Source organism: Bos mutus, chromosome 2, assembly GCF_027580195.1.
Source record: "Bos mutus isolate GX-2022 chromosome 2, NWIPB_WYAK_1.1, whole genome shotgun sequence".
In the NCBI taxonomy this organism is placed as follows: domain Eukaryota; kingdom Metazoa; phylum Chordata; class Mammalia; order Artiodactyla; family Bovidae; genus Bos; species Bos mutus.
This window is the reverse complement of record NC_091618.1, coordinates 18226398-18250989: the sequence shown is the minus strand read 5'-3', so window position 1 is coordinate 18250989 and position 24592 is coordinate 18226398. Positions and strand designations below refer to the sequence as shown.

At 43.7% G+C, this 24592-nt stretch overlaps 1 protein-coding gene across 1 annotated transcript in view; it reads right to left on the bottom strand.

Moving 5' to 3' along the window:
* The window catches only part of DNER (delta/notch like EGF repeat containing), a 390856-nt gene that overhangs the window by 227384 nt on the left and 138880 nt on the right, over window positions 1-24592 (bottom strand). The window contains exons 2-4 of the mRNA XM_070379858.1: window positions 18635-18934; window positions 16386-16480; window positions 13328-13494 (exon numbers count right to left, since the gene is read on the bottom strand). Of these exons, the coding sequence (XP_070235959.1) occupies window positions 13328-13494; window positions 16386-16480; window positions 18635-18934 (562 nt within the window). The remainder of the gene's footprint in view (window positions 1-13327; window positions 13495-16385; window positions 16481-18634; window positions 18935-24592) is intronic.

The following is a 24592-nucleotide window of genomic DNA, read 5'->3' as shown; positions in this document are numbered from 1 at the left end:
TTCAATTTGAATAAAACTTAAATTGAACAGAAATCTCCTAACTAGGTCAATGTGAGCTATAAAAATTTTATCTAAATTATGCTGTTCAGGACAGACTTATACTTCTGCTTTTGTTCTCTTCCAACTATTGCCTTTATTCAAACATTCCCAAGTTTTTCACCCATAACAGGGAGTTCAATAGACCATATTCGACTGTGGCTTTAAAATGACCATGAAAAGGTGAAATATTTGCATTTTCTTTGTTCAATCTTAACCTTTTAGCAAAAGAAGATGTTAATGATTCTACAGCTGGTATCCTTTCCAAACTTTCTTTGACAGTGTTACCCCTGGTCCCCAGAGCAAGACATCTTAAAGGATAAGGTGCAAAATGTAGCATTCCCAAAAGAATGATGAAAAGTTTTTCTTTCTTTCTTTATTCTTCATTTGATCCTCTACTTTTAATGTAATAAAAAAGGGGTAAAGTTTAAGTGTCACAGAGGTGGGCTGTGAAAACTTAAAAAGAAATCTTAAGATTGGTACTGGCAACTGGAAATTTTCCTCATGTGGCATTCACTGAGCAGAATAATTGTTACATATGAACAAAGTGTAGGGGCTTCCCAAGTGGCTCAGGGGTAAAGAATCTGCCTGCAGTGCAGGAGACACAGATTCAATCCCTGGGTTGGGAAGATCCCCCAGAGAGGACATGGCAACCCACTCCAATATTCTTGCCTGGGAAATCCCATGGACAGAGGGACCTGGCAGGCTACAGTCCCTGGGATCACAAAGAGTTGGTTGACTTTACAACTCTTTGTGACAAATGAACAAAATGTAATCACTCAGGTTACCATGTGACCATCACAGTGCAAGGAGAAGTGACATGGTGCCTTCTCTCTAGACATTTATAGTCTGATTAAAGATACAAAATTAACATACAAAAAAATCTAAAAGGATAGGGAACAATTTAGACACTGATTTGTGTGATGCTGGCTGCAAACTTGATTATCAAAGGGGTGGGTGAAATTTAAGTGGTTGAAAAGCAATGATTTCATAAAAGAGTTAGAAGAAGGGAACGAAGACAGGGCTGAGAAAAAAACTATGCCAGCTACCCAGAGAGAGAAATAAATGGGAAACCTGCAGGACTGGAGTGCCAAAGAATTGATGCTTTTGAACTGTGGTGTTGGAGAAGACTCTTGAGAGTCCCTAGGACTGTAAGGAGATCCAACCAGTCAATCCTAAAGGAAGTCAGTCCTGAAAAGTCTTTGGAAGAATTGATGCTGAAGCTGAAACTCCAATGCTTTGGCCACCTTATGCAAAGAACTGACTCATTGGAAAAGACCCTGATGCTGGGAAAGATTGAAGGCAGGAGGAGAAGGGGACAACAGAGGATGAGATGGTTGGATGGCATCACTGACGCCATGGACATGAGTTTGAGTAAAGCTCCAAGAGCTGGTGATGGACATGGAAGCCTGGTGTGCTGCAGTCCATGGGGTTTCAAAGAGTCAGACACAACTGAGTGACTGAACTGACTGACTGAACTGAATATCTGGAAAGGGTGACCAGTAATTCCAACCACAAGATTCAGAAGGGGGAAAAGACATCCCCATTCCAGGCTGGCATCAGTGTGCAAGACCTAGGGGTGGTCCAGGCAGAACTGCTCCAGGTTTCAGGAAGACAGGATCCAGACCACAAGATGAGGGCCTACTATGGGCAGAGAAGCTGGATAGCATGACAGCCCTGAAAGGGAACTAGAGACAGTGTGGCCTTACACCTGCAAGAAATTAGATGTTACAAATATTCTCCTCAAAGCCAGAGGAAGTTCAATACTTGTAGACTTAGAGAGGAAGATTCCAGCTCAGTGTACAGCCAAGGGGCCAGGGACCTCAGAGCCCCATGTTTGGATGGTATGATGTATACTCCATCGATCTCCACCAATAAGAGCTCATTAAATATTGTAGGCTTGTTGGAGGATGACCTGGAAACTGAGTCTTCATGTAATTAAGCAGGTCGGGAGAATGCAGGTTCTGACACTATGAGAACGAAAGTTTTAAAAAGTAGTCAGGCAGCAACCTGGGTACAAGAAAGATGAGTTAAGACATTTTGGAGAACCCACCCTGCTTTGCTGATTCAGAACTAGGATGCAAATACCTATCCTCATACTAATGGTCTTAAAATGTATCATACTCAATTAAGATACCATCAAGGTCTAGTATGGAATATTCTGAAATTTTAAGTGCCCCAATCAGTACCTTATGTCTTTATATCTTTATTTAGTCTATTAATGTAAGATCTGAGGGGCTTGCAGAAAACGCATACCATTAAATGTGCTGCGCTTATTCACTCAGTGGTGTCAACTCTTCTCAATCCCATGGACTGTAGCCCACCAAGCTTCTCTGTCCATGGAGATTCTCCAGGCAAGAATACTGGAGTGGGCTGCCATGCTCTCCTCCAGGGGATAAAGGATAGGGATCTTCCCTATCCAGGGATTAAACACAGATCTCCCACACTGCAAGTGGATTTTTTACCATCTGAGCCACCAGGGAAGCTCATACCATTAAATCAGTTCAGTTCAATTCAGTGGCTCAGTTGTATCCGACTCTTTGTGACCCCATGGACTGCAGCATGCCAGGCTTCCCCGTCCGTCACCAACTCCTGGAGCTTGCTCAAACTCATGTCCATTGAGTTGGTGATGCCATCCAACCATCTTATCCTCTGTCATCCCCTTCTCCTCCTGCCTTCATCATTAACATTGGTCGCTATACAAGGCTTCAGAGTGCTTCAACCAAACTATGATGTTTTAAAAAATCTCCTGTCCCTACTTTTCTATTCAAAAATTTCCCTTTGACTACTGCCCACCACCCTCACCCCAACCAGTGCAGTCCTCATGGAGTCCCCTGACTTTTGAGAACACTTTTGCCCAAATCCCTCTTTTCATCAAATTTATGGTATGAGACATTCAACTCCAGCTAAACTACTTTGAACTTACATTTTAAAGGACAAATCTTATAGGAACAGTGTACCCAGAAGGGAAGGGAGAGAGTTCAAGAGTAAAAAAACAGAGCTTTATTAAAAGCTTCTAAAAGACTTCCTGAAAAATCATGTCAAAGACTAGACTTCCTTTACCTGTTGAGGATAAATAGAAAACCCAGGACATAAATTCACCCCTTTGAGGACTTAACTTTATGTGTATTTGTTCATGTTTAAGAAGCAGTTAGAAGAGTGGATAGGATTTTCCAAGGTTCTATTATGGGCCTGTTGAAATTAAAGCCTATTTCTATTTGTACTGACCATTAGTCAATTTTTAGCACTATTATTAAGTTATCTTAATTACACAGACTCCTGTGCCATTAAATTGTTACCCACTGCCCTTTGCAAAACCAAGAATAATCTATTGCCCGCCCACCACAAACCCTGCCCCCATCCTCCTGGGAGAGTTAGCTGCTCCTTAGTCTTTGACACACCCCTTGTCTCCTCCTTTGTTGCCCCTTGAACTCAGAGACCGCACCTAAATCAATTTCCCATTTACAGATAAGCACAGGGCCTGAGTGCAGATGTGTGGTAGTTTGAACATTCTTTGGCATTTCACATGCTAGCAAAGTAATGCTCAAAATTCTCCAAGCCAGGCTTCAACAGTACATGTCCAGAGAACTTCCAGATGTTCAGTCTGGATTTAGAAAAGGCAAAGAACCAGAGACCAACTTGCCAACATTCGTTGGATCAGAGAAAAAGCAAGAAAACCCCAGAAAAACATCTACTTCTGCTTCATTGACCATGCCTTTGACTGTGTGGATCACAACAAACTATGGAAAATTCTAAGTGAGATGGGAATACTAGACAACCTTACCTGTCTCCTGAAAAACCTGTATACAGGTCAAGAAGCTGAAGCTGAAGCTCCAATCCTTTGGCCACCTGATGTGAAGAGTCAACTCATTAGAAAAGACGCTGATACTGGGAAAGATTGAAGGCAGGAAGAGAAGGGGATGACAGAGGACAAGATGGTTGGATGGCATCACTTGCTCAAAGGACATGAGTTTGAGCAAGCTCCAGGAAATGGTGAAGGACAGGGAAGCCAGGTGTGCTGCAGTCTATGGGGTCCCAAAGAGTCAGACATGACTGAGTGACTGAACAACAACAGTGCCTGAGAAATAAGGCATTCAATGCAGATTTTCAAAACTAATAAGGAAATATTTCCCACAGCTCTGCTGCTTGCTGCTGCTGCTGCTGCTGCTAAGTTGCATTAGTCGTGTCCAACTCTGTGTGATCCCATAGATGGCAACCCACCAGGCCCCCCCGTCCCTGGGATTCTCCAGGCAAGAGTACTGGAGTGGGTTGCCATTTCCTTCTTCAATGCATGAAAGTGAAAAGTCAAAGTGAAGTCGCTCAGTCGTGTCCGACTCAGTGACCCCATGGACTGCAGCCTACCAGGCTCCTCCGTCCATGAGATTTTCCAGGCAAGAGTACTGGAGTGGGTTGCCATTTCCTTCTCCAGGGGATCTTCTGGACCCAGGATGGAACTCATGTCTCCTGCATTGGCAGATAGGTTCTTTACCACTGAGCCACTTGAGATGCCCACAACAGCTTAATGAGTTGGTTCTAAAAGAGACACAGATGTCTCTGAGAATCCAATGAAGTTTGACCTTTCTCCTAAGAAGGCTGCACAAATACACAAAAGTCTATAGTGCATTTTAAGAGCTTCCTGGGCTCCGTGAAGTGACCTTTGACCCCCCACAACTACTGCAAAACAAGGGGCCAACTGAGCCCAAACTAGGAACTTCCACCTATGAATAGCAGCATCCATCCACTCGATGCATATTGAAAATTCCATTTTTTAAAAAAACATACCAGAATAAACAGACTACAAAAGATTGTATCTGCAAGGAAGCATCATGATGTCATTAAAAACAAATGTAATGGGTAAGTCCATGAAGATTTAAACCCCTGGGGCTGTGAAGGTCTACTGTACCAAAGCCATCTTATTACCTCAATAAAAGTCTCAACCCTCATTGTACCTGCTCAAGTACTGAGTTATTTCTCCTTATTTCTCAAGAGAAGAAAATCAATAGAAACCACTGCTTTACAAATTATCATTTTGCAAAATCAGAATCTTTTTTAATTGTAAATTCAGAATCAAGGAAATATAAAGCATTCTACAGCTCCCAGGTGGCACAAAAGGGTCTTGGGCAGACTGGGATCATGTCTAATCAAGTTATGATGTCAGTTACAAAGACCTGGAAGTCACTGATTTCCAGTGGTTAATCTGTTATTGAGTGCAAGCTCACAGAAGAGATGAGGTCCAGCTGACCAAGAAGATGGCAAACTAATGTCTCAAAATAACCATCTTATCAAGATCTGGATGCTAGGTTTTTTTTTGTAGATCAGAGATGGAGGGGGGGGGGGTGGAGATGAGGAAACAAAGTAAAAAGGCCATTAATCTTGTAAGTATGTCCTAGAATGACAAGGCTCAGGCAGGGGATGTGTTAGTTTCTTCCTTTCTGTACCCATCCACAGGTAGACAGTGTCCTGAACAAAAGCACTTCAGTTTAACAGGCAGGCAGAGGGGCAGAATTCTCTGAGGCAGGTCATTATGTATGATTATAATAACAAACAACAGAAAGCAACTCAAAGAAAGTTTCAACATGGAGTCAGAATTGGCTTTTCTCTGCAACAAATCTATTAGCTATAATCCTGAAAAAGTGATCCCAGCTCCTAAAAGGACAGCACTAGTCCTTCCTTTGTAAAGTTCAAATGGATCGAAAGTTATAAGAGCAGGTTTTTTTGTAAATTATAAACAATATACCATTGGTCTAGATAAAACAGAAATGAATTTCCTTTTAAAATATAAATTAGAGATAAAAATATACTAAAAACTGTAAGAAAGAATGGTATAAATGTGGTAAAAGTGATGAAAAGAATAGTAGGTAATGAGCAGGAAAAGATAATGAGGAAAGTCAAAGAAAGCAAATACAAGCAGCTAGACCACTGAAAAGAAACAACAGTGGAGAGAGGATGAGCTGGAGGGAAAGAAAAATAAAATCGAGGAAGAAGAAAGATAAAATATCAGATTGAGGAAGCAACAAATACAAACCATAAAAGAAAAAAGTAAGAGGGGAAAAAGCAGTGTTTCTCTGAGTAAATAGGTCGATAAGAAGCATCAGTAAAGCATACATCCCCTGCTGGGTTTTCTGATCAGAAAGAGAAATAACTATGAGGATATTCTGGAGTCATCTGTGTGTCTGCAGGAATTTGTAAGAGTTCACAGATATTTGAGATTTGGGAGTCCATGTAGAGCATAACTTCAGCTGGCTGTTTTTCTCCTGTACAGCTCCAAGTGAGGAGAGTTTAAATGAGGTTGTCCTTCTTCCTTTCTTTTTGGCCAAGCTGCACAGCTTGTGCAATTTTAGTTCCCGGACCAAGGATCAAAGCCCAGGCCCATCACAGTGACAGCGTGGAGTCCTAATCACTGAACTACCAAGGAATTCTCTAACAGACAGATCTGGCCATCTGAGGAACAGAGAGGGTGGGAGGGTGGAGAGGTCCAGGTGGGGAAGGTAGTAGGTGACTGGAGCAGAGCTCCATTGAGAATATGTTACTTGCTCAGTCATGTCTGACTCTTTGCAAACCGTGGACTGTAGCCCGTCAGGTTCCTCTGTCCATGGGATTTTCCAGGCAAGAATACTGCAGTGGGTTGCCATTTCCTCCTCCAGAGGATCTTTCCCACCCAGGAATCAAACTTGGGTCTCCTGCATTGGCAGGTGGATTCTTTACCATCTGAGCCACAAGGGAAGCCCCCATTGAGTATAATTGGAGGAAAACATGCCTAAGGACAGGTGACAAGAGGAAATAAAAGCTTAGAGAAGGAGTCCAATGGGGCTTTCACCCTAAGGAAATGGAGACCTCCAACAGCTCTCCCACCCAGAGAGCTGGTTTGGCTCCACCTCCTGAGATCACTCATCAAGGCAATGTCTGCAAGCAACAGCAAGTAATACAAAACTGAAGAAAGACCGTACATCAGTCAGGCAAGCCCCAACTGCATTTCATGGAAATGCACCTGGAACGATGAATCTTTCCTACTTGGGAACACAGAGCACTGGTGAACGGATCCCCACAGAGCTAAGAGCACCTCAGACACCTCGCAGGGAGAAGGTGCTCAGTTCAGTTCAGTTCAGTTCAGTCGCTCAGTCGTGTCCAACTCTTTGCGACCCCATGAATCGCAGCACCCCAGGCTCCCTGTCCATCACCAACTCCGGAGTTCACTCATACTCATGTCCATCGAGTCGGTGATGCCATCCAACCATCTCATCTTCTGTCGTCCCCTTCTCCTGCCCCCAATCCCTCCCAGCATCAGAGTCTTTTCCAATAAGTCAACAAACAAGGCCAATTTGGTTCTTTAGCCCAAGTGGTGTGTTAGTCATGTCCAACTCTTTGCGACCCCATGGACTGTAATGCCAGGCTCCTCTGGCCATGGGATTCTCCAGGCAAGAATACTGGAGTGGGTGGCCATTTCCATTCTCATTCCAGAAGCAAGTATCGAACCCAGGTCTCCTGCACTGCTGGCAAGTTTTATAGTCTGAGTCACCAGAGAAGCCCCTTTAACCCAAAAACATTGCTTAAAGCAAATAAGATATTTGGAAAAGACACATTTAGAGAAAGCAGAAAGGATAATTAAGAAGAAGGTGGAAGAGCTGAAGTTGGGTAGACCTCACGGAGAAGGCAATGGCACCCCACTCCAGTACTCTTGCCTGGAAAATCCCATGGACGGAGGAGCCTGGTGGGCTGCAGTCCGTGGGGTCCCGAAGAGTCGGATACGACTGAGCGACTTCACTTTCACTTTTCACTTTCATGCATTGGAGAAGGAAATGGCAACCCACTCCAGTGTTCTTGCCTGGAGAATCCCAGGGATGGGGGAGCCTGGTGGGCTTCCGTCTATGGGGTCGCACAGAGTCGGACACGACTCAAGCTACTTAGCAGCAGCAGCAGCACAGGAGCAAAGGGGCGGGTACGCTGAGGCCCAGAGGGAAGAGCTATCCGTTGTGTTACAATGTTAAGTCATCTCTTTCTTTCCACAAAACAGTATAAATATTCATAAGGTCATGGTAATGGAGGGAAACTGGAAGAAATTAAAAGGAGTAGCACTGAAAAGGTCAGAGATAAATACATTCTCATCACTGGAATGTGTAGAATATTAATGTGAGACTCTTGCACAGAGTCGGACACGACTGAAGCAACTTAGCAGCAGCAGCAGCAGCTCAGTGACAAACTTTAGAAAAGAACATTTATGGAAAGCTGGTAATGGCAACCAAGTTTGTCTCTCAGAGACACAAAATGGGCTCCTCTGCTCTGTTGCAGGGAAATATTAAAACTCCTTGGAACCTCAGTTATGGACAGGAATCTACCGGGAGGAAGGAAAGAAGGCGGTTCCGGAGTCGGCCTCAGGTTTCTTTCTAGGAAGAAGCAGTAGTGACTGAACACAGCCCACAGCTCTGCAACATCCTCTCCCTTCCACATGGAAGTTTTCCCCACCTGCACTGGCATCCCTTCATTCATCCATCTAACGAATGCCATTGTATCCTTCAGTATAGTTTTTTGGTTCTACGCTAAATGTATTCATACCTACAGAGTCTATTATTGTCTAAAAAAAAGAAATTATTATAAGAAGTTGCTTTTTAAAAAATTAAACTGTCAAAAAGAAAGTTAAAAACACGTTGAAGTAGGAAGCAAAAGGCTTCCACAATGATTACAAAAGCTAAATCTTGTTTAAGACAAAAAGAATTTGTAAAAGAAGTAGCTGGCAACGTGTAGGTGTCACCAAATTCTCATTGAGGAAGCAGACGTTTTCTCTCAGAAGGAGCTCGTGAAACACGACTGCTACCTTTAGAAAGAGTAACACTAAAAGCCACATAAAATAGGAAGCTCTAGTTAGGAAATTTAAAAAGATATCAGATCACAAATTTTTAAAATGGAAAATAATGATTTGGAGAAATAAAGGATCAAAATCATGGTCTCCTCATCATAACCTATATAAGTTTTGAGAAAGAATTCCTTACCTGAGTTATCAATATGTTAAATTAATTTTTTGGAAACTACTCCTCCAAGGAACAATTCAACCAAAGGCATGTTTTTCTGTGAAATTTTCTGCTAGTAAAAGGAACACAAATTATGCTGGAGTTCATAAAATTCCTTGTATCTCAAAAGAATAAATTAATATTAACACTGGAAAATCTTTCTCTATTAATATTTATCCCTACTCCCAATATCAGTCTAAATCACAGTTATGTTACAACCCAAAGCAATATAAAATGTAAGATAACATTTCAAGTGTATCTATTTTGGCAAAATTAATGACATTTTAAAGAGTAGTAACAACTCATACATTTTCTTGAAAGAGCTTCATGTCATAGAACAGGCTAATATACTAAAAAGAAAACCTTATAAGCTTAATATAAAATTAAATTGAAACTATATATCAAAATATACAAACCATTTCCTCTTAAATAAACTGTTACAACAGACATGGATGCAAATAATAGTTACTTGCATCAGGGAGTAAAATTGAGATTTGACTGCTGACAACACTTCATTACATACTTTCTAATAATCTACTATCCATTTTAATAGCCAAAAATGGGTCCAAAGTTGATTACTGTCTCTCTTTCACCAGCATGTCCACTCCCAAGCTGATTTCTTTTTTACCTTCTCTCCATCCAGTAAAATCCCTGCCCCTCCCCCAAGTTAGATTTCCAAAGATTAGGAAATGCCTTTATCATCAGAGAAGGACCCAATATAAAATAACACTATAAATTATATGAGTTGAGCATTTTATTTTCCCAGTTTATCTTCATTATATTTGCATCAAACACATCTCTTGGAGAATACATCTTAATGCTTCTATTTAGTTTAGCAAAATATTTAGTGTACCTCAGGAAACAATAGTGAAATTAACCAAAATCATTCCTAACATTTGTAATTTATACTTTTACATCCATTTTCATTAAACCTTTTCAACACCCCTGCGAGACAGGTGCTGCCTCTGCCCTCTGGCTCCCCCATCCTCGAGGTGAGGACTGTTGGAGAATGCGACTGAACAGGATAGGGCGCCAAGAGCAAGACGCAGCAGCCACGGGGACGCACTGGACTGGGATGGGCAGAGTCTAAACTTGAGCTTGTGTCTTTGAGTGGCAGCTGCAGGATGGCACATGTCTGAATAAAGTCAGGATGCTATTGGCATGCTAAGGGGCCGGACTTCAAGTCCCATCCCTGGGATGAAGATAAATGGCAGGACACAGTCCGAAGGCTAAGCTGGGAAAGTCTTGTGGGAACTGCCCAAGTGTAGCCCTTGAGGGGGCACGAAGTAAGAGGGGTAGAGGGGCTCAGGAAGAATCATACTTTCTGAAGGCCATTTCTCCTCCAGGACAGAGGAATCTAAAATCAGCTAGTTGGACAAGTGGCAGTTTCAGTTCAGTTCAGTTCAGTCGCTCAGTCGTGTCCGACTCTTTGCGACCCCATGAATCATAGCACACCAGGCCTCCCTGTCCATCACCAACTCCCGGAGTTCACTCAGACTCATGTCCATCGAATCAGTGATGCCATCCAGCCATCTCATCCTCTGTCGTCCCCTTCTCCTCCTGCCCCCAATCCCTCCCAGCATCAGAGTCTTTTCCAGTGAGTCAACTCTTCGCATCAGGTGGCCAAAGTACTGGAGTTTCAGCTTTAGCATCATTCCTTCCAAAGAACATCCAGGGCTGATCTCCTTCAGAATGGATTGGTTGGATCTCCTTGCAGTCCAAGGGACTCTCAAGAGTCTTCTCCAACACCGCAGTTCAAAAGCATCAATTCTTTGGGGCTCAGCTTTCTTCACAGTCCAACTCTCACATCCATACATGACCACAGGAAAAACCATAGCCTTGACTAGACGGACCTTTGTTGCCAAAGTAATGTCTCTGCTTTTGAATATGCTATCTAGGTTGGTCATAACTTTTCTTCCAAGGAGTAAGCGTCTTTTAATTTCATGGCTGCAGTCACCATCTGCAGTGATTTTGGAGCCCCAAAAAATAAAGTCTGACACTGTTTCCCCATCTATTTCCCATGAAGTGATGGGACCAGATGCCATGACCTTAGTTTTCTGAATGTTGAGCTTTAAGTCAACTTTTTCACTCTCCTCTTTCTCTTTCATCAAGAGGCTCTTTAGTTCTTCTTCACTTTCTGCCATAAGGGTGGTGTCATCTACATATCTGAGGTTATTGATATTTCTCCCGGAAATCTTGATTCCAGTTTGTGCTTCTTCCAGCCCAGCATTTCTCATGATGTACTCTGCATAGAAGTTAAATAAGCAGGGTGACAATATACAGCCTTGACGTGCTCCTTTTCCTATTTGGAACCAGTCTGTTGTTCCATGTCCAGTTCTAACTGGTGCTTCCTGACCTGCATACAGGTTTCTCAAGAGGCAGGTCAGGTGGTCTGGTATTGCCATCTCTTGAAGAATTTTCCACAGTTTATTGTGATCCACACAGTCAAAGGCTTTGGCATAGTCAATAAAGCAGAAATAGATGTTTTTCTGGAACTCTTTCTTTTTCCATGATCCAGCGGATGTTGGCAATTTGATCTCTGGTTCCTCTGCCTTTTCTAAAACCAGCTTGGACATCTGGAAGTTCATGGTTCACATATTGCTGAAGCCTGGCTTGGAGAATTTTGAGCATTACTTTACTAGCGTGTGAGATGAGTGCAATTGTGTGGTAGTTTGAGCATTCTTTGGCATTGCCTTCCTTTGGGATTAGAATGAAAACTGACCTTTTCCAGTCCTGTGGCCACTGCTGAGTTTTCCTAATTTGCTGGCATATTGAGTGCAGCACTTTCACAGCATTATCTTTCAGGATTTGAAATAGCTCATCTGGAATTCCATCATCTCCACTAGCTTTGTTTGTAGTGATGCTTTCTAAGGCCCACTTGACTTCACATTCCAGGATGTCTGGCTCTAGCTGAGTGATCACACCATCGTGATTATCTTGGTAGTGAAGATCTTTTTTGTACAGTTCTTCTGTGTATTCCTGCCACCTCTTCTTAATATCTACTTCTTCTGTTAGGTCCATACCATTTCTGTCCTTTATCGAGCCCATCTTTGCATGAAATGTTCCCTTGGTTTCTCTAATTTTCTTGAAGAGATCTCTAGTCTTTCCCATTATGTTGTTTTCCTCTATTTCTTTGCATTGATCGCTGAGGAAGGCTTTCTTATCTCTTTCTGCTATTCTTTGGAACTCTGCATTCAGATGCTTATATCTTTCCTTTTCTCCTTTGCTTTTCACTTCTTTTCTTTTTCACAGCTATTTGTAAGGCCTCCTCAGACAGCCATTTGCTTTTTTGCATTTCTTCTCCATGGGGATGGTCTTGAACCCTGTCTCCTGTACAATGTCACGAACCTCATTCCATAGTTCATCAGGCACTCTATCTATCAGATCTAGTCCTTTAAATCTATTTCTCACTTCCACTGTATAATCATAAGGGATTTGAGTTAGGTCATATCTAAATGGTCTAGTGGTTTTCCCTACTTTCTTCAATTTAAGTCTGAATTTGGCAATAAGAAGTTCATGATCTGAGCCACAGTCAGCTCCTGGTCTTGTTTTTGCTGACTGTATAGAGCTTCTCCATCTTTGGCTACAAAGAATATAATCAATCTGATTTCAGTGTTGACCATCTGGTGATGTCCATGTGTAGAGTCTTCTCTTGTGTTGTTGGAAGAGTGTGTTTGCTATGACCAGTGCATTTTCTTAGAGAAGGTTAAATGACAGGTTTAACCATGTTCAAGAAAATGTGAAAACTCAGAAGTGACCCATGGAGGAAGGTGGTGTGGGCAAGAGGAACCCCGAAAGAAACTTGGGATTCCCCCGAGTTATCCTGAGTCAGAGGCTCAGATGCGATCAAGTGCTTGCTCAGGTGCTGAGCCCCTGGCTCTGGGTCAGGCCAATATCAAGTGACAACCAAGCTTCCTCTGAGACACTGACATTCAATGCCTCAGGTTGCCCACAATTCCAGGAGAAAGAAGACTGAAGAGTCAAAAACAAAGCCGAGACTCAGAGCATTGAATGCCAATGACCACACACCGAGGATACTCTGGTCGGTTTTGGGATACAGTCTCCGGATTCCAGAACCCACAATTTTCCCATTTTGAGCCACACTGGAAATTACATCTCAGAAGCCAATTTTGATTATATGTGAAACCTCACCTAAAATGGAGGAAATTATGCGGAGGGCTGGAATTCAGATTATCTGGACAAAATTCCCTATATACTGTCTCTAACACACCAAACTGAGGTCAAGTTGAATCCCACACAGTTTTAGATACAAGATTTCCACAACTCACCAATGAAGTGATTCTGCCCCAAGGCAAGCATCTCCTCCAAGAGAACAAGGCCCCCAGGAGCCTGGAGGAGGGTTACGCTCCGACCATCGATGAGGGAGCACTGCTGAAATCCCGTCGCCGTGACCTTCCACAGCAAAATCAGCGAGGCAGTGGCATCTTGCCGAATTCTGAAAACGAGAACAATGTCAATGGAAACTCCCTTGCAGAAAAATTCATCTTAGAATCAGGCCATCAGGTTAACACTAAAAATAAAGATGATGCATACACCCATAAAAGTATCAAGAAATGGATGACATGATCTTCTAAATAGGCGCCCGCTTTATGTGGACTCATGATGATCAATTCCCATGCTGTAAGAAACACCCATCTGTCACTTGATCAAAATTATACCACAAAATCACTAATAGGCAACTCTAGGTCATAATTTTCATCAATAATAAAAGGGTCTGTTGAATTTAGAGACAACTTCCATGCGTGTGTGTTAGTCACTCGCTCATGTCCAATTCTTTGTGACCCCATGGACTACACCCCATCAGGCTGCTCTGTCCATGGAATTCTCCAGGCAAGAATATTGGAAGTGGTAGCCATTCACTTCTGCAGGGAATCTTCCCGACTCAGGGATTGAACCCTGCATTTCAGGCGGATTCTTTACCATCTGGGCCACCAGGGAAGCCCAACTTCTTCCATATCCACATGATAAAGAGTTCTGCTAGAATTATTATACATGTGTAACACATCCCCAAACCACCTGAGTTGGCGGCTAAAATAAGCGAAGGTGTGTCTCCTCCCATGCTTCAGGCCTCCCCTGGTGTTTCCTTGTTTTCAGGATAAAATCCAAAGAATGAGATGCCCTAGCAGACAAACCCACCCAGCCTCCATGCCTCTCAGTCTCGGCTTGTGCAGCTCCGCCCTTGCCATCCACAGGGTGGCCACAAGGAGCTACTGTGTCTTCCCCCAGGACGTCCTATCCCAGCTCCCAGCCATTGCTTCCCCCTCCCTCTGGGAACCTGTCACTCTTCAAGGCCTACCCCACCAGCACCCCTCCTCCTGGACCTTCCCCTCTCTTCCCAGCACTGGTAGCTGCCACTCCTTCCTCTGTGCTGCTGGGGAAAGGGTTCACAGTGCACAGATCTGATCCCTCCCCACCCAAGGCAGAGCTCCCGGCTTGCAGCAGGGGTCTCAGTAAAGGGTCGTTAAACGACCAGATTCACCAATAAAGGAAAGCTTAAGGGGCTAGCAACCCTCCCACGTGAATCCAGCACCCGGAGATCGTTCTGCACTTCCATCTTACTCAACCTGGTTACTGCTATTTCTGTCTAACGCTGCAGCCTAAGGGTCTTGGGAATTTCAGATTTGTTGTGGGGGCAGTGGGGGGTGGAGAGGAAGGCAGCATTTAAAAGCATAGACCAGAAGTTTTCCGAAAGGCTTATTCAAGTAAAGCAACATGACCCAGACAAGAAAGAACTGGGGCATGGTTTCATAAACATAAAGGAAACCAATGATTTCCCTGAAACCAGCTCTGGACGGTAGGGTTTCCGTCCTCAGTAGGAGCAACAGAACACTTAGGACAGGGGGCCCCCTACTGGTAGAACTCGGAGCTGCTCCCAGGCCTCACCTTCCTCCCTGCCAGACATCTTCCCTGTGTCCATCCTGGCTCTTTCCCACCAGGTGACGTCCAGGTGGGGCAGGGGATACAGGGGTCATGGAACAAAGCCCCTCGTCCAAACATTTTTAGAGACTCCTTTGTTTAGAAGGCAAGGTGTACAAAAATGACCCTGCGTGGTCCAAGTGAAGAGTGCCCACTACCCTCTTTAAATGGAGTCACTGCAGTATCCTGGCTAAGCTGGGCTAGGTCCTCCCCCTCTCAAAGTCCTACCCTCTCTTCTAAAGTCCCTGAAGACTAGATAGCAAGTGCCCATTTGAGGGGTAGCTTCCCTGGGAGCTCAGCTGGTAAAGAATCCACCTGCAATGCAGGAGGCCCAGGTTCAATTCCTGATTTGGGAAGATCCCGTGGAGAAAGGGAAAGGCTACCCACTCCAGTATTCTTGGGCTTCCCTGGTGGCTCAGACGGTAAAGAATCTGCCTGCAGTGCAGAAGATCTGGGTTTGATCCCTGGGTTGGGAAGATCCCCTAGAGGAGGGCATGGCAATCCACTCCAGTGTTCTTGCCTGGAGAATCCCGGTGGACAGAGGAGCCTGGTAGGCTACAGTCCGTGGGGCCTCAAAGAGTCAGACACAACTGAGTGACTAAGCATAGCACAGCACAGGGTGGGGAATTGTCAGACAGGTCAGGGGTGCTCCATGCAGCCTCCACCCCCACTCCCCAGCCTCCACCCACACTCCTCAGCCTCCACTCCTACTCCCCAGCCTCCACCCCCACTCCCCAGCCTCCACGCCCACTCCCCGGCCTCCACTCCCACTCCCCAGCCTCCACGCCCACTCCCCAGCCTCCACTCCCACTCCCCGGCCTCCACCCCCACTCCCCGGCCTCCACTCCCACTCCCCGGCCTCCACTCCTACTCCACAACAATGTACAGCACCTGGTGTCCCCACAGGTTCTGTCAACACCACTTCCCTTTGCCTCCTCCCCACCCCCTGCAGTGACATCGAGCAGTATGTAATTTGAAGGAGCATAAATTTAAAACACAACAAAACACACGTCTCACCTGCTTGTTTTTAAAGAGATAATTGCAATGCTTGGATGTTAAATGTGGGGTAAATCATGCATACGAATTTAACCCATGGTCCATTAAAATCTGAAGAAGCCAAAGAATCTGGGAAGCAAAAGTCATTGAAGAAGCGAAGGGTCTGGCTCTAGACCTTAGCTAAGGCTCCTGGGTTTCTTATCTCCCACCTAACTCATCCCAGCCAGCATCCCTGGAGTCTCCTCTGAAATCGCCTCTGAAACCTAGTTCCTAAGGGACACAGGCCTCGTCTACACATGGAATTCCATTCCTGGTTCCCACTGGGCTGACCCGTTACAGGCCAGTTATGTGAACAGACACCCCCCAGCAGCCAGAGTATTGATGGTAACCACGTTTCACTAGGAGTTTTCTTACTTGACCGAGGTGTTCTGTGGGACTTCAAAGGATACCAGACGGCCCCCTGCAGAGCTGTTGGCACTGGCATTCCCACAGGCAATGTCTGGAACCACCTGGAGGGGAAAAAAACACCACCAAAAAGACAGGTTATTAGGGTTAATCATGGGGCAAGATCATATTAGAAAGCAAAACCCCACGGGCCGCCTCCACTTCATTCTTTGGATAATGCTGGGGATCGTGACTTGAGAAGCCAAGTGAAACCTTACAAATGTTAACCACAGTGAAAGCTTTGCCATCTGAGTTTGTGAAACACAAAAGCTTTGCTGAGAGCAGTCTGCAAATTACCAGGATGACTACACTGCTAATACGATGTTGCAGGGAAGGGCGGGAGATTGGCCCCGTTCTCTCTTTCATCCTGCGAGCAGTCACAGGCCTCTGCTCTCTGCTCAGTCTGGTGGGTAATGAGGAACTAAATGCTTAGAGAACAAGGAGATGGCCTTAGAGGAGTAGCTTCCACATCGTGGGTAGAAATCCGAAAGACTAGAAGAACAAGCCCTCCAGAGAGCCATAGATAGGACGTGTCTGGTCCAAGTGACCCTGCTCGGTACACAGGTGGACGTGGGAGAACACGCTGAGGCCAGGTAGCTGGGAGCTGCCCTTTTCTGTCCCCTGTGGACCGGACCTTCATTTTTAAGTGACGTGGTCCGGAAAGCATTATACTGATGTGCATTTAAGAAAAGGAGCTCGAGGGGGGAATTGTGCTCCTCAGGAAGCATATTTCTAATACTTGAGCTGTGTCCAGTGACGGGCTTCTGACCCATTCATTCATTTATTCCTCATGCTGTGATCTGTGCTCATCTCCTGAGAGTTGGCATAAAAGGATATTAAAAGCATTCGTCATCACTGAATTAACAGAGGGCAATAAAGAGATATGCTCAGCACTTTCACCCCATTCCCAGCATGCACAACTTATTGTCCAGAAATATATTCACATGTTCCTCTGGCACTTGTAACTTGCTTATTGAATGGCCTAAGAGATAACAGCATGACAGGAAGGTGAGGCATTTCTTTTTCACATTTACCAACCGCAGGAGAGCATGGTTGGCTGGGGAGAAATTTTCTTTAAGGGACAGTTCCTTGATAAACACAAGACCAAATCTAGCTCACATTCAAGAAGTGTGTCATTTAGCAAAGAGGTATTAGAGTCCTAACTTCAAAGCCTCAATTGTAAGTTTGAAATCAGAACAAGTTCTCAGTTTTTTAGGCAGCATAAAAAAACTGCCCTTCAGCCTGAATGGGCCTTCACAAATTGTGTGGCAATGAAAAAAAGAGTGGGTCAATTGCTTAGAATTACCTAGGAACATAAAACAAGAAATGCTGCCTTACTCTTTTATAACCATAATCAAAATTTCTGGACATATTCTTTGGCTCTAAAAATGCTATACAAAGATCTATGTGGGTTTTTTTCTTTCAGGTAAGCTAAAAGCCTGTCATACAACCACAGGTCTATACTGATAAGGAATACTATATGGAATGGAATTGCACTTTATCAATGTTAACTCAAACCCACGATTTCCGTTTGTCCAACTTCAATTCTTCTAGCTAGAAAACTTCTATTTTATGTCAACTTTTAAAGGTCTGCTGGAAAATCCTCAGCGTGAGACTTCTGATGGGCTTGAAGGTACAATAAGCCAAACCCAGACCAGACAAGACTCAATGAACAGAATCTGCTGTTGCCAAAATTAATCAAATTTGGAAATTTCATTCTTAAATGCACTGCCAAAATATTTTAAAAATCAATAATACAGTTTTTTTCTAAATCGCACTGAAGTGCTGCACGTTACCAACAACAGAATCTAAACAATAACAAACTAAAACTGAAGCATAAAATTCCATGGAGGAAAATTAGGTCAGTAACTGAGGGTCTATAATATGTTCACTGATAATACTCTTCATTAAGCTGCCTGTCCCAAATCTAAGATTATCTCGCATAAAAGTATGTGGATATCGTTTCAGAAAATAATTTCATTCATTTTCTTCCTTGTTTTTTCTTCTTATGCTCATAAAACAATCATAATTGGCATGTCTTATTTACATAACCAAGAGAGATTTCCTACACGGAAAGGCAGACAGGAAAAAAGTATGGCATCTTTTGTTCAAGGTGTAACTTCAAGGCTTTCGATTTTTATTGCTAATATTAGAACCACTGGAATGATTTTAACCGTACTGGTGTCTTACATAAAAACATGTTCACTTAATGTTCTCACCTCCACTTGATCCCATTTCATTTCTACAACTTTCTGGCCCGTTTTCGGCTGCCACGTCGGCAGGGTGATGGTTGCCTGAGAGCGCGGCAGCATTATCTCGGGCTCCTGGGTGGCAGGGACAGGCTGAAGCTGCCTGGGTGCCGTGGACTCGGTCCAGCCAGAGGCGGGGACGCTGGAAAGTGCCTGTTCACAGTTTGGACCTTCGTAGCCTTCATTGCAAATGCAGAGGTAGCCATCGCTGCTGCTGCTGCTGCAGTTGCCATGGTGACACGGGTTGCTGGTGCAAGGATCCGCAACAAGCTGAAACGAGAGCATAAATGGGTCAATTATTCCCTCATAAGGAATGTGGTGCCTTTGCTAGGAAATGAGTTCTGTGACTCAGAGCTGCTGCTCTAAAAGAAATGCTATTCCTGTGGAATATACATTTTTAACTATTTGTGCTGTTGAGGGGTGGGCGGGGGCATCTCCCAAGGTCATCACAACACTAACCCTTCCACAGATAACAGATGTCTAACAAAGAAGTATGTAGTTAGTGAAAAAGAGCCTCCCCTAATCCAAGGCCCTAAATAAAGTTGATTTCAGGAACACTTATTTAGAGAAATTTTCTAAGGCGAAAATAGTTAAAACAAAGACTCGTTAGGAATATACTAACTTCAATCTTTTTAGCTGCGGGTCAAAGGATACAGGAATCTAAATTGAAATCTCTTCTTTCACATCCTGAACCATTGTAAGGTCTCCGTATGAGAAATGACTGCCCAGTTTATCGCCTCTACAGATGCACTTACCTATGTCTTCCAATTTCCTACCTGATGAACAATTCTTTTTTAAGGTGATATTTAATTAAAGGCTTCCAAACTGATCAGCTGGCATGACAACTGCAGGTTAGAAGGAAGCATGGTGGTGACTTCTATTAAGCAGAGTTTGATGAAAGTTTCTAACCTCATTATTTGAAAGGGTGATTACAGAGATATGTGACCCGGCTGGAAATGGAAGATAAAAGTTTAACTACATATCTTTAAATTATGTTCTTGTTCTAAGAAAAGTGTTTATCCCTGAGTTCCTTGCTGACCTTTGACTTGGATTTGTTATCACCTAAAGATGCTACAAAAACAGTATGAAATGAAACAACATAACAGTGCTTCTCTCCAGATAGCCCAAGGGTTGAGGCATGTTCACCGAGCTAATTCAATTATTGTTTGCTTCTATGATAACAGAAAATTAGACTTCTATCTGATGTACCCCTGGCTTCTCAGGGCTGATAATAGAATAGAACTGAGTGAATAAGAGACTACAGAAAAATGGGACCTTCAATTTCCGCTGCTGAAATGAGTCCATACTTTAACACACATGGATAGAATTCTGCCTGGAAAAACAGCTACTCACTTTGCTAATTACCTTTGTCACACAATTTCCAGCAAACTCCTTTAGGAAGATTAAGGGATTTTGGATTGAATAAAACAGCTCCCAAAATACCACACTGTTAATTCTGTGCTCTCACTTGGAAAAAGCTTCACAAAATCTCAGATAAAAGTAGACAGGTGGGTATCTGAAGAAAATATTTAAAGTGTAAATATTTTAACATATTTACAATCTTTATCAACTCAAAGTAAAATCCAGACTCCTTCCAGGGAAGACAAAGCCCTCCCTAATCTGGTCCCTGCCCACCCTGATGCTATCTCTGCCCTCACACTATCCTCCTCCTTTACACTCAACCCCTTCACCTTCTTTCTGTCCTTGGATTATATCAAGGTCATCCCCACCCCAGGGCCTTTGCACCTGCTGGGCCCACACCTGAAATGCTTTCTTTCAGACTTTACATGGCTTTTTGCTTCATTTTGCAAAGAGTCGGATACGACTTAGCAACTGAACAACTGGCAACTACCCTCTTTCACAAAGTTCTCTGCTCAACTGTTACCTCTTCCAAGAAGCCTTCCCTCACTGGAAAATCTAAAGTAATCCCTTTTTTTCTCCCACAGTGCCTGGACTTATCTGCCGTGTTCACAGCTCTGTTCCTAGCATGTTAACAAAAACACAAAATGTGGTGGGGTTTCCTTTTAAAAAGCATTGAAAAGATAAAAGAAGACAGATGACTTGGTTTCTGAAAAGCAATGGGTGATGAGGGACAGACTGAATTGCTCCTTTAGTCCTGATATGTGCCTGTGCTTTGGATTTATTTTTAGGAAGGCTTCCAGGAGTGGGTATCATCTCAAGAAGGAGGAGGAATTTAATTCACTGGGATAAAGGGGGCATGTAAACCAGGTTTCTGACACCAACTCTTAAAGCAAGGTCAGAGGTTGACCTCGTCACAAATTAAGACTTAACACATGCCTAAAAACACAGACATACGTTTAGATCATTTTAAAAATTGTAGAGAGCACTACAAAGAAATCGGTTCTGGAAGTGCAAACCTCCATAGTACAGCTTAGGGAATGACATCACTAAGGCAAAGACCACCTGTCTGATGGTCAGAGAGGCCCCAGGGCTTCTGTCCCATCGTCACAGCCCACTGCTGGAGACCACCAGTCCTCAGAGACTGTCTAGGTGGGTCACTGCATACAGCCGTCCCGTTGTGGGCAGTGTGAGAGTGGGTGCTGGTGGGGAGAGCTGGGTGGGAAGGGCAGGCCCCCAGTTCACCAGGCCCAGGAGGCAGCTCCACCAGGTGAGGGAATAAAAAGCTGAAAGAAAATCATGCTGAGGATAAACAATACCATCTAAGTGCTGCTGTCTGGGCTTCACAGATGAGAGGAAAGCAAGAATAGCATATGGGATCAGTAAGGAATGATTTAAGTAGACGGTCTGAATATTCACTGGAAGGACTGATGCTGAAGCTGAGGCTCCAATACTTTGGCCACCTGATGTGAAGCGCCGACTCATTAGAAAAGACCCTGATGCTGGGAAAGATTGAAGGCAGAAGTAGAAGGGGACGACAGAGGATGAGATGGCTGGATGGCATCACTGACTCGATGGACATGAGTTTGATCAAACTCTGGGAGACAGTGAAGGACAAGGAAGCCTGGCGTGCTGCAGTCCATGGGGTCACAAAGAGTACACAATCTAGTGATTCTACAACAACAATGTAGAAGGCCAGGAGAAACGCTCTTAGTAAAGAAGAGAGGCCAGAAGCTAAAAATTAAACTATTAATTGCATAGACTTCTAAAGAGACTCAAAGCAGTGAATCCTATGATGGTGCACACACATACATATGTGTGCTGAATACAAAGCAGACTGTTAATTCACTGGGAGGTCACTGATCCCTTCTTTAAAATAATTGTGTCATATTTATGCTACTTCTTGGGCTTTGTGCTAGTGGCTTCAATAACAATGCCAACTACCTGCTCTTCTATCCTCTAGCACTTTAGACTAGTTTCACTTTAAAAAGTCAATTACCTAACAACAAATATAAGATAGAGTGCAATCATTAACCTTTAAGCAAAATCTTGGCATCATAAATATTTATTGTAAGTCCTGTTTTTCCATACACAGCTTATTCAGTGTTTTTTTTTTTTTAAGTTTTTATGTGTATTTTATCTCACAGGGTAAAAGTCCTATTATAAATGTCACTACTGCCCTTGAATCCATTACATTTGAACCATAAGCAGAAAGTAACCAAACTGCCAAGATATCATAATTAACAGACCTGACTTTGGGAATACTCAAAATTTAACAGGTGATAGCTTCTGGTTTCTAACGATGGGGAAAAAGGATAAAGACGTTGTCGTATCAGCAGAAAGAGTAAAGAGAAAGCTCATGGGTTAATGGTTTCCTGCTTACAGTAACCAAAGAGCTCAGGTATTAAGTACTGCATGCTCTTTTCATCTGATTAATTCATCTCTTTAAGCCACATTTTTTCACATCATGGAACTAATCTAACACTATTCACGTTTTATTTCAACTTTTCACCTATGTCAGATAATGTATGCTACAATCAAGAGCACTTCTGGGGTGTGGACAGGGTAAGGTGGAGGCCAGGTCAGAGAGAAGGTGCCTGCCAGCCCCGGATGATAGGAAGACAGGCTCATGCGACACGTCAGCAGTGACCTGCTTTCTTTCCTTAAACTGTCTGCTGCCCATATTCTTGGCAATTCCAGTGCCCTCTGCAGCATACAAACAGAGGGATGAAAGGTCACACTTAACACAGGTATAAAAAAGGCCCACTTACAGAATCATTAAACACAAGAACATCAAAGCTACGAGAGTCACTGCAAAGTGCCGCACATGAACCTCTTCATCTGTGTTACTTGGTGATGGGGGCAGGGGGGGTGGGGAGGTGCCTGGGAGTCACATAACCACCTCACTGGTAATCCTTCCATACTAGTTTAGACACTAAAGTGCCTAAAGACACTAAACCTAACTAAAGTTTAGTTTGGTGGGCCTCCTTCCTACTTCTCCTGTGCTTTTACAGAAAACTCAATGCATTGGTCAGTAATTCAAGTGATGTTTTTCCAGCCTCTATGATGTGCCAGGTAGCATGCCTAGAAGAGAGGTCAAGAGGATGAAGAAAGCCTAGTTCCAGTCTCCAAAGAACTCAGTCCAACAGAAGGGTCAGACAAGTGAACGGAGATGTGCCTTGAGCCATCTAATTTCAACTAATGCCCTGCATGATGTGTGTCCACCATTATGGTCACGTGTGAGTTAAAGTTGCTAAAACTGACAGTTATAGTGAAGTAGATGAACCTAGAGCCTGAGTGAAGTAAGTCTGAAAGAGAAAAACAAATATTCCATATTAACGCATATATATGGAATTTAGAAAAATGGTACCGATGAACCTAAAAATGGAAAGAAATAGAGCCGTAGTCACACAGAACAGACCTATGGACACAGCATGGGCAGGAGAGGGTGGGACAAACTGAGAGAGTAGCATTGAAATATACACATCGTCATGTGTAAACTAGATAACGAGTGAGAAGTTGCTGTATAACAGGGAGCTCAGCCTGGTGCTCTGTGACATCCTAGAGTAGGGATGGGGCAGGAGGTAGTGGGAGGTTCAAGAGGGAGGGAACATATGTATTTAAAAAAAAAAAGAAGAAGAAAATATTAAAAAAAAATAAAGACATAATTTTTTTTAAGTTCCTAAGACTGAAAGAGAGAATGGGCTTGATAATTGCAAGTCTGAAATGAGCCAGTCTCTTAGATGGCAATGGCAGCTGTCACAAAAGACACAGCAGAAAGGAATGTTCTAGTGAAAAACGGAGCCAGCTGAGTACCCAGCATCCTGGCGATGACCCTGGTGTACAGGTGGCCAAGCGGTTGGGGCAAATCCCTTGCCTGCCCTGGGCACACATCCCTCCGGCATCCAGGGTCTGGGGTGGGACATGTCAAGATTGGCTCCAGCTGTTCTCAGAGGGTCCAGAGGAGCACAGAGCACCCTGGGGTCACCTCCCTCCCTCATTTATATCCACACTCAGTTGGCAGAGTCATCCGGGCCACGGAAAGGGTGTTTGAGGAGAACCTATAAACACTGAAGGAACACACATCATGGCCCTGGCAGTTAAGGCAGGTTACCTGGGTGGGTGGGGGACACGGTGGCCTCAGTGCACTTAGACGGAGGGTAGACACAGAACGGAAAGAACTGGGGAATTGCTGTAAGTAAAATGGGCCAGAGTTTTTGTAATTTGAGCAGCAGAATCAATTAAGGAGCTTTTAATACAGATTTTGATACAGATGTTAGTACTGTTGGAAGAAGAGATGCCTTAATAAGTAAGGAGCAAAAACAAAAGCCTTAAAGCAGGATTTTTCAACTTGTGCACTCGTGGCTCTTTGGGCTGGATAATTCCTTGCTGTGGAGGCTGTCCTGTACATTGTAGGATGTTGGACAGCATCTCTCATCTCTACTTACTAGATGCCAGTAAGACCCTCCCACCAACAATGACAGCTGTGAACACCAAAAATATCTCCAGACATTGCCACTGTCTTCTGGGGGAAAACCACCTCCAGTTGAGAACCACTGTCTTAAAGGA